The sequence below is a fragment of the Xylocopa sonorina genome, chromosome 6 (genome assembly GCF_050948175.1).
Source record: "Xylocopa sonorina isolate GNS202 chromosome 6, iyXylSono1_principal, whole genome shotgun sequence".
NCBI lineage: Eukaryota > Metazoa > Arthropoda > Insecta > Hymenoptera > Apidae > Xylocopa > Xylocopa sonorina.
In genome coordinates, this window is record NC_135198.1 from 10493907 (window position 1) to 10507472 (window position 13566).

General features: G+C 47.1%; 3 protein-coding genes and 1 long non-coding RNA gene across 4 annotated transcripts; all 4 read left to right on the forward strand.

Annotated features, from left to right (window-relative positions):
• Positions 1–380: 380 nt before the first annotated feature.
• Positions 381–2222, forward strand: LOC143424398 (uncharacterized). The gene is made up of 3 exons (XR_013101930.1): positions 381–835; positions 1488–1680; positions 1805–2222. It is a non-coding gene; the product is annotated as an uncharacterized LOC143424398 (long non-coding RNA).
• A 3169-nt stretch (positions 2223–5391) lies between these two features.
• On the forward strand, positions 5392–10428 carry Pka-c3 (Protein kinase, cAMP-dependent, catalytic subunit 3). The gene is made up of 5 exons (XM_076896379.1): positions 5392–6651; positions 8383–8545; positions 8901–9164; positions 9360–9690; positions 9803–10428. The coding sequence occupies exons 1-5, from the start codon at positions 6561–6563 to the stop codon at positions 9947–9949; spliced, it is 996 nt and encodes a 331-aa protein (XP_076752494.1). The 5' UTR covers positions 5392–6560; the 3' UTR covers positions 9950–10428.
• Positions 10429–10761: 333 nt separating this feature from the next.
• On the forward strand, positions 10762–11710 carry LOC143424887 (sodium channel protein Nach-like). The gene is made up of 3 exons (XM_076897247.1): positions 10762–11068; positions 11140–11356; positions 11437–11710. The coding sequence occupies exons 1-3, from the start codon at positions 10762–10764 to the stop codon at positions 11708–11710; spliced, it is 798 nt and encodes a 265-aa protein (XP_076753362.1).
• Positions 11711–11779: 69 nt separating this feature from the next.
• LOC143424888 (sodium channel protein Nach-like) lies at positions 11780–13089 on the forward strand. Its single transcript, XM_076897248.1, has 6 exons — positions 11780–11922; positions 12015–12092; positions 12183–12410; positions 12492–12658; positions 12741–12844; positions 12935–13089. The coding sequence occupies exons 1-6, from the start codon at positions 11857–11859 to the stop codon at positions 13087–13089; spliced, it is 798 nt and encodes a 265-aa protein (XP_076753363.1). The 5' UTR covers positions 11780–11856.
• Positions 13090–13566: the final 477 nt, after the last annotated feature.

Genomic DNA, 13566 nt, shown 5'->3' on the forward strand with positions numbered 1-13566 from the left:
ATTTATGAAACGGGCCCGTGGAGCTCCCGTGTCATACACAGCGTCCGGCCATGCAACGTGGTAGCGCAGAACACGAAATGAATCGAACAGAATTATTTGTCGAAATTAAACTTCCATGTACTCGATTCTCGAACGATTCGCGTCGAAGTCGAACGCGGTAGTGGCTCGCGGCTCACGCGGAGAACCGGAATAGCTGACGATCCCGGAAGTCGTCGAACGTCGACGCGTTTACGTAACCAGTATCGGCGAGCGTGGTAATACAGCTTCAAAGGATTAGGCTAAGCGCAGATAAGAGATCGTTTACGTTGCTCCGCGGAACGTGGTACGCGTTCTTAGCCGCGGTAGACCAGTAAGAAGCCCTCGAACGAGCTGGAAATCGTGAATCAGCAACGATGCCCGTTCGTTCCGTCGCGGAACGCTTAATGGACAGGCAAAAACCGCGAAAAGGGACTTTTTAGCGATAACATTTTCTGTTCATGGTTGATTTCTCGGTGTGGCCGCGTTCTGCACGTGGTATGCACAACCAGGGGCCCTCCGCCATCGACTTGGCAACAAGCTCCGGCGGCGACCTTCTCCGCGCGGATGAAAAGGCGACGCGATGGCGAACGTGGCCGGCGAGGGACACGAGGTGCACGGTACTTACGTACAGGCGCACATTTGTCGGGCGAGAAAACGGCTGGCCACGTGGAAGAGGGGAATGGGGACGTAGCCAACCGGAAATGCAGCTCGCGCAGGCAAAAGAAGAAAGTGTCAGAGAAAAAGGCTGCGACAGGGTCTGCGCGGATCGATTCGCGACGCGGCTCGACGCGCAACACCTGTCGCACGGGCTGACCAAGTAAGTGCATTCTTCCCTTTCATTGTCCCTGATGAAAAGCCGAGGAAACGTTCGGAGAATATCATTTGAATCCTATTCACGCCCGTCATCCTATAAGCGATGACTGGTTAATGGGCGTGTAGGTTAAACTTTTAGATGAATTTAAAGTAATTGTACGGCCAGCGTACATTGTTCATTCCTCGATCGTAAGCGTAGGTAAAAGTTGAATGAATCAGTCGGATCCTTGACACAGATAACGTTATAGAATTGGTCACGGATGTAAACGAAAATAAGGGACGCGATCGGAATAAAAATCCACCTGTCCAATACGCAACGAATCATATCGGTAACGTTTGATTATCCGTTGCGTCACACCTGTTGCTGTTCGTACCTGGGACCACGTGACGGCCACTGGCCGTGAAAAGATTTTTTCATTCTGCCCCCATGCTGTATCGATCGCCGTGGACGAACCTGGACAGCCTGCGACACCGAAGCGTTACGCCGTTAGCTGTACGCTGAAAACGGCCAAACGATATATCACAATTATGCCTGTTATCGTCTGTGTATACCTACGCACGCATGAAATCATAGGGGTGACGCACGATACGATATTCGTAATGCAAATTGTTTCCGTATCGTTGAGCGTGGATCAAAACTACGATTTCCGTTCTAGCCAAGGAAAGCGGGTGCCAAGTGGATACGCACCATCCTCGATACGTTCCAGTCGATTTTCAAAGTCAGGGTTGGAGTTACTTATCGACATGCAGGTGAAGATACGGTAACGCTACGCATGTTTACGCACGATATCTACCCCCCTTCATCCCTGAATGACAGGTATTTATTCTTCTATTTCATCGCACATGCTGGTGAGTTGACATAAGTGTCGCACACTTTTCCACTATTTCCGCAAACATTTTCTACCGAGAATATTCCCATCTATACTCTTTTCCACGTACATAAATAAACGATAAACGAATTGACGATTTTCAGCGACACCATGGGAGGATCTTCACGCGTCTTCGGAAGGAATATTTTCGATGGCCAGTGTCGATAGAGCACCTCGGCCGTTTGATCGTGCTCGCGTCCTCGTAGGAATCTCCCGTCTCATTGTTCGTGGGCAGCAGGGCAGAAAGCGTCGCTTCCGGTTTCAAGTTGGCTCGTAACACGATGGACGGGCGCGTAGGGCTCGGTCGCATCCTGACCGTCCCAACTAAACACCTGCGCCACCACATTTCACGGGTAAAAGGATCAAGGTCGAAAAGAAATGCTCGTCCTGGTTATCCGTTACATCCTTCCGAAATGAAGTCGGTCGGTAACGTTACGATCGCGTGTTTTTCAGAGCCGAGCGTTCGTCATTATGCAACGACAGAACCTAGATTGGCTTAATTGGTGGTTCTTCGATGCAAAATTCAAGGGGACGAGAGAAAATTGCACCATCCCACTATGTGCCGCGACATCGACGCAGCTGAACGTGAGTAGAACCAACGCGTAACTGTTTCTAAGCGTTTGCGGTTCTCATTTTTCCTCTAAATTCCGGTCCAATAAAAGAAAATGGGAAAGCAACACCGGATAACATACCACGTAATTATTTTTACAGCCACGCTCGACTACACGCTGTCATTATCCACGTCGATGGAAAACTGTCGTAGCAACGGAAGCCGGTGAACGCACCGCGGAACCGGAAGTCACCGTGGGACCGCGCGGATACTTGAAAACATCGCGTAGAACGTTCGCGTACCCTGGGAACCGCGGACCTAACGCACATCTAGACAATCGTTAACGTTATTGCGCGTTGCGTGTAGCACCTGTTGACGTTAATCAAAGCTACAGGTGCCGTTCACAATGCCGCCGCGAACGATTCTCTTTTTAGGGACCGTGGACGCGTAGCCAACAGCGCTTCACAGAACCTTATTACGTTATAACGATGTTATTGGATAAAATAGGATATTGAACGTTAATAATTTGAATTAGCTATTCACGAACGCGCCCATCCGCTTCCGAGTACGTGTGCAACCCACACACGGCTATCCGCCCATGCTACACCATCGGAGGATGGTTACCTTTATGATTCATGAAACTTATCTTTATGGTCAGGTGAGTAACACCCATGACAATGGGGAAAGGTAGTCGTCAGATGAGCTCCTCTCTGCCTAGCCACGATGGACACGCGAGATCTATAGGGGCCATAAACATCTTGTCACGTAGCAAGTTAACGAGTCATTCGCACGCGGCCTCTGAAAACGACCGAATCGATGGGTCATACCGATCGATCGTCGCACGAAAATAACCGCGGACAGACGAACGACACGTTCCCACTTCAACGATCGGAAAATAACGTTTGTCCAGACGGCGGCCTCGACCGCGCGCGTGTCCATTTGGTCATCTAGACGAAGAAATGCCCACTTGATTCGCATCCAGAAACCGTGGGCGAACACGGACGTCATTAGAGCTTGCAACTTCCTTGTCCTTGACGGGCAAACGATATTTCTGCTTGTAGAAGAACGAATCGGCCGCTCTTCCGTCAGTGTCAATGGTTGGACAGCAGGAAATTACTCGTCCGAGGAGGCGTACTGTCGCCGCCGCCGCTCCAGATGCGCTGTTCGAAATGTAAAAATAATCCGGAACAAAAAACGCTCGCGTAACGACTCGATTCTATTTATCCCAGACGTTTCACGCCGGTCGTATACTCACAATACTCCTGAATACTCCTCGAGCGTACGTTTTTTTAACTACCGGCAATTAAAAGGATAAATATTGACGCGCGGGCGAGATCAAGAAGCGCGCGGAGAACGCATCAACAACTTTATTGCCCATCCTCGGGATCGAACGGGAAATTATAATGAAAATACTACTCTAGCATTCCGTCTGATTAAAACGCGGCTACTATTTGAAAAAAAAGAATAGAAGCAATAAAGAAAGGAACGTCGTATAAAAGGACCGACAGAACGACGTGTGATTATATCGTCGAATCCGATGGTATTTTTGAAGGGATCGTAGAATCGAATTCGAACGATACCAATGGCGGTCGTAAAACGATCGAGGGTGTAGGTATATGAGGGAAAAGATAGAAATAGGAGCTTAGGAATGGTTATAAGGGAAACAACGATACCCGAGGAAATACAGAGAGGCGTACGTAACTAGGGTCTCTTGGCAGCGAACGAGCCTGTGAAATAGAGTCCCGGAAGTTATTATTTTCATTTTTGTTACTAATGATCAACGGCTGCACAAGAGCGTATCGCGATGGCACGTCACACTCTGGACGCGATGATAAGTTAACCAGATAATTACATTTATCGTGACTGTCGAGTCGGGGAAATTTGTCAAGGTGATGGGCGCCTTTCGAACACACTCGAGAAAGTTTGTTTAATCGATTGTACATTCGCGTTTTGCGAACGGTAAATCAGGCTCGCGGCCCGATAACGCTTCGCCGCATTATTATTAGAAACGTAAATATTAAAGTACCGGCATCATCGTTATTTATAGGACGTTATTTATTGCACGTTATTCGTAACAAGAACTACAAAATCCGTATCGCATCGGTGGGATTGTACTCGTCCTCCGTCAAGGCTGGGGAGCGTCCAATTTCGAGCGACGCCTATCGAAAGGCTAACCCGCGAGCTAACCGCGAATCATTTCCGATCCGTACAATGCCGCGATTGTAATGAAGATTTGTGAAGATCGAGGATGGACCGTTAGAGCCGATAGGAGCCTTCTGTCGTCACGGCGTTCAGCAGCGAAATGCATCTGGACGATGGCCAGGGACGAAAATAATCCGAATTTCGACGGATTCGCCGATTATCCGCGACCACTTCGCGCCTCCACGCGTCAAAGCTTTTACAACCCGTTTTCTCGACGTCGGTCCAGCATCACAATCGGTCAGACTACACGTGCAACGAAGAATAAACTCGGGTGTTCACGGACATTCCCGCGAATCATCACTATTTCCGTGGCCATCTACTTGGCAAGAAGCGATCGCAAGGCCCACACCTTGTCTCGTCCCCGGCGGTGAATAAAAAGAATTCCCTATAAAAATGACACTGTCCCTATATAAAAAGTTCCGTGACAACGTCATCCTACACCCCGCCGGCGCGTGATTCACAAGATCGATTTAAGAAACCCCGAAACCCCTTTCGTAGCGTGCCCGTCCACGCGGCTGGGCTCCAACAAATCGGCAACGGCGAAAGGAGAGCACACGGGCTTTTAATCCGCGTTGACGCAACCGTGCTAACGGGTCCACGGTGACGACGCGATTTCATTCCCGTGTTTGCAGCCCGTATTTTTAAATGCCGCCTTTTATCTTCGCGGCCAGCCGCGAATCTTCCGCGATCGTCGCCTATAAATCACTCCGCTCTCTCGCTGTGCGCCACAGAGGGAAAGAAAGAGAGAGAGAAAGAAAGAGTGAGAGAGAGAGAGAGAGAGGGAGAGAGAGAGAGAGAAGAGAAAGAGAGGAGAACCCGATGCCACGAGAGATGTGTTCTCAGTGAGAGTTCTCTCGGTGATGGCAACGGAGGTGGGAGTGAAACGCGGTGAAAAGGGATGGAGGGGTGAAGAAGGGGTTAGGGAGGGTGGGAGCGAGGGGCGGGAGGGGGCGAGAGAAGGATAGACAGCCTTTTGAGACCCCTCGGTGACCAGTTTAGTTCTGCTTGGCATTCGAACCGCACCACAGATCATGTGACAGAAGACATCACGGGGATCATCCTCGCGCATTTCGATCCAGGAGCTCTTTGGAGCACGATAGATCGTCGCTAGATCGCCACCAGTAGGTCCCGCCACCGATTGATCGCCGGCAGACAGCTCGTGCCCACGGATGAACAAGGTGTCTGTGCTCTCGTTCTTGTGAACTGTACGCGATTCATCGCGCACGTGTCGATCCGACGTTCGTTTCTTTTTTTTCTTTTTTCTCGACAAGCTGTCGCGAATCGATCGACGTCGTCCTCCGTTCTGGTTGTGTCAGAGGAACGCGGTGCGCGAAATCGATCGATAATACACGCGAGGCGAACCTTGGCGAACACACGACTCGCAACACTTTTCCGTGTTTCAAGCGGTACCATCAAGGATGACCGCTTCCGAGGCGGCAGAGCTGCGATCGTGACGGCACACGCAACACGTGCACTCCGTTTAAATCAACAAACGTCAGACAGGCCACGTAAAAACGGCTCGCATACATTAACGACGGGGAAACCAGGGAGGAAAGTGCTGACTCTATCGTTCTCTCTTTCTCTCGTGTTCCCTCTCCGTTTCCACGCTCCTCGCTGTGCAGAACTCGTCGTAAATGACACTTGTGAAATCATCGCACACATTTTCACCGCTCCGAGCGAGGAACTGTGGAGAAGAGGGTCGTTGACAGCACCACACGCGATAAATATACCGGTGCAAGCTTCGAGTCTCTATTCTTTTTCCCCCTTTCTCTTTCGTTTCCTTTTCAACACAGCCTCGAGGAAAAAATCATTCTGTTCGCAAACTCGTCGCAATTCGCGCACCTGTCGCGAACGAACGTCAAATTTCTACGTCCACTCTGCGAGAGTTTGGAGCTCGTCAGGTTCCGAAAGAACAGAAGGGAGTCGTTGAAAGGATCAAGAGGAGCAGATATGAGGTCGTACGCTCGACACACGATCTAAGAATATCGCGAGTGGATCGTTGAACCGGGTTTCCTTTCTTTCCGTCGTGTCCACGTGTCCACGGGCGTGCAGTGAAATAAATCAACGACTTTCTCCAAACGTCGACGGAGAACAGTAGCCCGTAAAGCATGTCGGGAGACACGACCTCCGACGAGGAGGGATCGCAGGAGGATACCCCCAGATACGATATCAACGATCTGGAAATCATCAAGACCATAGGTGAGCACGATACGATTTATCCCGGCGCCTTTCACTGGAAACACTCGAGCCCGTGTCTGTAGTAACAGAAAACTTTCTATTCGTTTCGATGATCGGCTGGAATGGTCGTTCGCGGGGACTTAGGGATGTTAAACGAGCTCGGTACTTTCCCTTGAAGCAACAGTTGATTATAATCGGGAAGGTATAAAAGATTGTTAAAATCAGTTGTAATTGCAAATGTCGCTGTTCACGCGTCGTTCATTCTCCTCGAGAAAATGTCAGGGAGGAGGCGAACTACCCTCGAAGCGAGGAAGTGGGCCACTGGAGAGTAAGAGGACAGCCAGTGTATATTTAACTGCTCGTTAAGTTCGAGTTACACGGAATCAGCTAGGCGCAGGTGTTTCGTAGCCGATTTTTCCTCGACCGTTCGCCTCTTGTGAAACTATCGCGATCGGATAGAGTGGGGTGCGCCAGAGGATACTTTCTTGCCCGTGTACAACGTAAAATCGAGGGGAAAAAGCGTGAAGTTTCCATCGGCGGGTTTCTTTTATGTGCGGCATTAGCGTGAAATTGAACAATACACGGGACGTCTGGCTTCTCTCTGAATAATGTAGGATATTACGTGACTGGCGTATAAACGAACGGCCGGCGAATAAATTTCTGGCGTTCATCGATTCTTTATCGTTCCATTTACTTCAATCGCGGTTAGATTAAGCCCGCTCGTAAAACAGGGGCGAGCGTGTTAAGCGGCGACCGATCAGGACAGATGCGCGGACCCCGTTTCCTCCGAGACGTAGAACAAGTTTTGGACGCGGACCAAAATCCTCTCTCGAGCGAGTCCATGCGAGGAAAAAAGAAACGCGTCGCGGGGGGAAACGTCTGGCCCAGGTAATTCGAACGAAGTAGCCACCGCGGTGTGATGAATGAACGATGCTATCCGAAATATTAACCATTCCTAATCTGATCGCTCTCATTACTGGCAGACTTTCCTTCTTGCAACAGTGTTCGACTACCGGATGCCAAATATACGCCAAAAATATATTTTCGAAACATCGAAATTAGAATTGACGATTTAAAAACAAACAAGGAAAGGCAAGATCGACAAAGAACAATTAGAGGTATTTCGTTCGAGGACCAAGGAATATTTCACGCATCGTCGCTAATCGAGTCGCAAACGGCTTCCCGTTCTATCGTTGACACCTGTTCTCAGCTGTCGCTGACAGTTACAGCGATCGCTTTTGCAGGGACACGAAACACGATTTCGCCCCTTATTCGCGGTGTCTGCCAATTTTGCTACATTTATAATGACACGTCCCTGTATGCACGCGAAACGCTGACCCTCGGCGAATGATAAACGCCCCGTACGATGCAATTTACCGGTTAATTTCGGCTCGGTACGCGGATCGTCTGCCATCGGTTAATTGGTCGTGGTACGTCGAGCAGATCAACTTCATATAGTCACCTGCGCACGTGGGAAAGTGCATTAAAACAGATCGCGAACGACAATTTATGCGACCAAAGAGACCGTTCGTAATTAGCCGACGTTTCAAGGCATCGGTAATAAGAGACATTTTCCTTTTCGCAACGTCGAAACCCTTGAATTTGTAACGAAGAAATATTTACATACCGCTAGATATGCAATCACACCTATTAATTACTCTAGGCGATGTACAACACGTGCATTTGCCAACAGAATGTGATAATAATAGATTCCGGATACATTTTAACGTTCTAATGAGTGTTTATTCTCAGGCACAGGTACCTTCGGCAGAGTGGTGCTATGCAGGCACCAAGGTACCCCTCTAGCCTTGAAAATCCTCTCGATGGTGGATGTGATCAGATTGAAGCAAGTGGAACACGCACGGAACGAGATCACCGTGCTGAAAGAGGTCAAGCATCCCTTTATCGTGAACATGTAAGTCGAATTTGCTTTCACCTTTCTCTGATCACCGACCAACTGTAACAATGTTTCGTGGATTTCGATCCACGAAGGAAACCTGTTACCTCGAACGCGTAGAAATGCGCGATCAAGAAAGTTACGAGGCTGCCTGTCGAAAGAACGAAGGAATCTCTGGAAAAGAAAGCGTAACTGAAAAAAAACGACACGTCGAGAGTGATATCTACCATTCTCCTTGCGATCGATTCGATGAACTTCTCGTCTAATTAACGATTCCAAATGATAGGAGAAAGAGTGAAACTCTCTGTTTCTTACGCGTGAACTTTTTTTTTCGGATGGTACGATCATCGTTTTAACTACAGCTCGGTTTCAGGCTCTGGAGCGGAAGAGACGAAGCGAGAGTATACATGCTGCTGGAATTCGTGGCTGGCGGTGAGCTTTTCTCTTATTTGAGAGCAGCTGGCCGATTTTCCGGACCCACCAGCTGTTTCTACGCGGCGGAAATCGTCTGCGCGTTGGAATACCTGCACAGCAAACACATCGTTTACAGGGACCTGAAGCCTGAGAACCTCCTCCTGGACAGCCAGGGTCACCTAAAGATCACGGACTTCGGTTTCTCCAAGAAACTCACAGACAGGTGAGTAAATCAAGCTATTTTCAACGCGCAGATCGAATTCAATGCAACGATACGCTTTCCACGTTGAACAATAGCGAAAAGAACAGAATGATCCCTCTCGCGTCAAGTAACAATAGGCTCTCGCACACGGTACGGTGTTCCATGCGGTCTTAATATTAGAAAACAATAATTTTAAATCCATCGTCATGCTTATAGAACGTGGACTCTGTGCGGCACGCCTGAGTATCTGGCGCCCGAAATAATACAGAGTAAAGGACACAATAAGGCGGTAGACTGGTGGGCGCTCGGCGTTCTGATCTACGAAATGTTGGCCGGGTTTCCGCCATTTTTCGACGACAATCCCTTCGGCATCTACGAAAAGATATTGAGCGGCAGGATAGAGTGGCCCAAACACATGGATCCGATCGCGAAGGATCTGATAAAGAAGCTTCTGGTCGCGGATAGAACGAAGAGGCTTGGGAATATGAGACAGGGGGCTGACGACGTAAAGAGACATCGTTGGTTCAAATTAGTGGAATGGCCATTGGTAATTATTCAATAATGTCGATCGATGCGAGCTTCGAACGATCTCGTTTCTCTTACGGATATAAAGAGGAAATTCATGAAACGTAGTAATTTACCTTGTGATATAAAAATAGGTGCCCCAAAGAGCTCTAACGCCGCCAATAAGACCGCGAGTGAAAGCACCAGGTGATCCAAGCTGTTTCGACGATTATCCTGAAACCGACTGGCGTTCGCAGCCTCCTTTGCCACCAGAACAACTGGCTCTGTTTCAAGATTTCTAAAACAAACGCCATGAACGTTTGTTCGCCTGTTTCAACCGCGCCAGGCAGCCACTCATCGACGTAAATTCGTTTCGAAGTGCTTCCGTGTCGGGATTTAGGATCGCCGAATTAATATTGTGATTTGTACACATTTTCGCTTACCTATGCGAGCGAGAGTTCGTTCTTATTTTGTACATAGCTGACCCTTTTTTGTATTATCTCGCTGTGCACCTTTTATTTATTTGTACTCGTTACGTAGAATAGACATTTTTCTTTCGTTGTTTTACGTTGTAAATAAAAAGAAAAAAAAGAGAGCAGAGAGCGATACGAAGGGGAAAATGTGATTTTAACCATGAGATGGAATTGTTCGATAAGGTCGTGAAGTATGGATGTATGTTCCTTCTGACACAAGAAAGTGATAAAAAGTGTTGGCAGAAATGATTATAATTTTGTAACAAGTACTGTAATCGTGTATCGTCGGTAGAATGGTACCGTTACACGTTAAATGGAAATTAAATCGTGAATTTTTTAAATTTCATTTGATTTTTTTCTAAAATAACGAGCGTCACTTCCTGAACGATATGAATATACATGTAGGGTGCAGCGTGAAGTCGCTGCGATGAAAACGGTCGATGCGCAAGTTGGAATTAATTTTTAAACTGGCTAGTGAATGATTTATACGAAAACCAGGCACGCAATTCAGTTGAGTTTCGATATAGCGTAGTGTTCCACGTATAAAAAATCAGTACGCTATCCCGACTACTGCCAGAAGCACAAGCGGAAAAAGATAATATATTCAAAAGCTTTTAAATCGTAAAAGACCACCGTGCACCATGCCTCGAAAAGTGAGAAATAAAAGATCGAAGCCCCTATACTTCAATTCCAAGCAAAGTAACGTGACTCCAAAGGAACCCATACGTAAAATTAACATCATCGATGTCAAATCGATCCATGGCAACAAGATGAGCACGCTTGACCCACCAAAAAAGAAAGAAATAGTTTTAACCCTGCGGGACGTTTTAAATAATTATTTAGAAAGCACGTCCGTCCATGGATTGCAGTATTTCGGCAAAACGGAGATAAAAATCGGAATCCTTGGGAAAATATTGTGGACCTGCACTATGGTCATCTGTTTCGTCTGTACCCGTCGTTTCCTCGAGACACGTCGCTCAAGTGACGAGACTCAAAATTCAGTACACGTTTTGTTTCAGGTTTAAGCTTGATGCTATTACAGTTTCTACGTCGTTACAATGAAAACCCGATCAACACGTACACGAGAACTTTTAACGCTCCGATCTATCAGGCACCATTTCCTGCTGTATCGATCTGTCCTATTGTACCCCTCTCCATGCGAACGCGTCTGGCCATATTGGAGAACGTTGTACTGCCGGAGAACGTGAGCAGGGAATTTGCATTAAACATACTGAAGTAGGTATACAAAAGATTGTACGAAAGATCAACAACATCTGCAAATAGAATGAAACGAAGTTAAGTGCAATCTCATATAGATATGGCCATCACATAACTCATCCGTACGCGACAAAATCGTTCAATGATATGGACAAATTGAAAGCATTCTTGAACGCGAATAAATGGACGATAACGAACTTCCTGAAAATTTTAATACCCTGCGAAGATATTTTCGAATCGTGTTGGTGGACCGGTGAACGCATAGACTGCTCTAAATCGTTGAAGGCCTCGGACAGTTCTTATGGGTTGTGTTGTTCTTTCAACTATCATCTCGCTGATTACATAGGATATAACAAGCAAGTACTTCATTGACATTTTAATAATCTCGAACATTTCGTTATCTTTATTCATATCTTATTGTTACCAATACAACATGAAGAAGGCAACCGTACGAGAAACCACTGAGCTCTCCCGATTTCGGCCGATGGAGCGGCTTGAAACTGGTGGTCAATAAGGAGATGCTCGTAAATAACGAGGTCGACCCGTATGATTCTTTGAAATTCACGAATAGCAATGGCATCGTGGTGCGAAGAAGGCAGCAATCTTTCAGAATAATATTTACAACGTACTATGCAGGGCCTAAATTTATTTGTACCCTTTTTCTTTTGCTTTTCAGGTACTTATACATCACAGTTTCGACTTTCCTGGACTCAATACCGATATGTACATGTTGCAATCGGGTCACGAATTGAACGTAATGCGTTAAATACAAATGAAAAACTTGGCGTGCGAAAATGAATAATTATCTATCACAAACGCGTATGATCGTCCATTACAATTACAGATCGCTGTAGAGCCTCGAATGATTCAGAAACCACGTGGATATCAACATCGCAATAAAGAGAATCAATTAGTTCCCGTATGCATCGCGGAAGACGAAAACACCTTGGAATATTTCCCCGTCTACCGATACCCGAACTGTTACGCGAACTGCAGGATCAGAGCAATGATCAACGTCTGCGGATGTTTACCGTACATCTACGAACATATTTGTCAACTTTACAACATCGAAGTAACCCAGACTCTATCCTAAAAGCTTTTTCTAACGCGATTCCAACAGTTTTTATACGGTTGATTTGTCGATCGATTTCAGCGCTGCGAATTGGACCGCCTTTCGTGCATTCAGAACAATATACAGCTGATAAGAATCGTGAATGACATTCAAGATGGGAATTTTACTTGCTCCTGTATGACTCCATGCGACAACGTCAACTACGACAGTTACTCCAACGCGATCACCTTAATGGAAACGAGTCCCTCGTGAGTTTTCTTATATACTTTTATTTACGATTAGAACCTTCAATTTTTTAATAATCCTACGTGATCGATACATACTTTACAGCAACAACGAGTCGGAAAAAACTGCAATCGTTAGAGTCTTCATGCACTCGCAGAATTTCGAGGTATTAATAACGATACCAGCGGCGGACCGAACTTATCTTTTAGGTAGCACGCTGTTTCACGCTCAGTTTCGTTATTCCCTCGAAAGCAAAAGTTTTAATAAAAGTAATTTCCTCAATTCCACGTATGTTTCAGCATCGATCGGTGGTATCTTCAGTTTGTTCCTTGGTTGCAGCTTTTTGAGCTTCGCCGAGATCGTTTATTTCGTCTATCTGTATTTCTACGGGATCTTCATGGGTAGAAAAGCGAGAGCCCGACAAATGAGAGAGGAGCTGGCAACGATCAAATAAACATTTATCAGATCCTCGGTAGATCCATCGCGTGCCGAAAATGTGGGCTCACGAATTTTTCCGAGCGTCCAGCCAATAGTTTGCTCGACGCGACTCGTTTCGTCCATTGTGTAACGCAGATCGGGCACGCGGAGGCAGGCCTAGAATCTGGAGCAATTAAATCTATTTCGAGCGATTGCTGGAATGCCGTTGCGGCAGCGTTTACCTGACACGCACATCCACGCAAATAAAAATATTTCATGCACAGTGTTTTGCGCTTTTGATCTCCCGACCACGCGAGTTGTCGCGACGCCGGGAGGATTGCGAATCAAGCGTGTTTAATCGCCACCTCGGTCGGACGCGCTGGGTCCCGAAACGTGTCGAAACCGGAAGTCGCGCGGCCCCGCTGCCCGCCGGGCGATGCAATTAATTTTCGTCGCGACTATGTAACGCGATAGGAACGAAACCGTTTCTGCGTGCAAGCTTAGCGTGGCCATG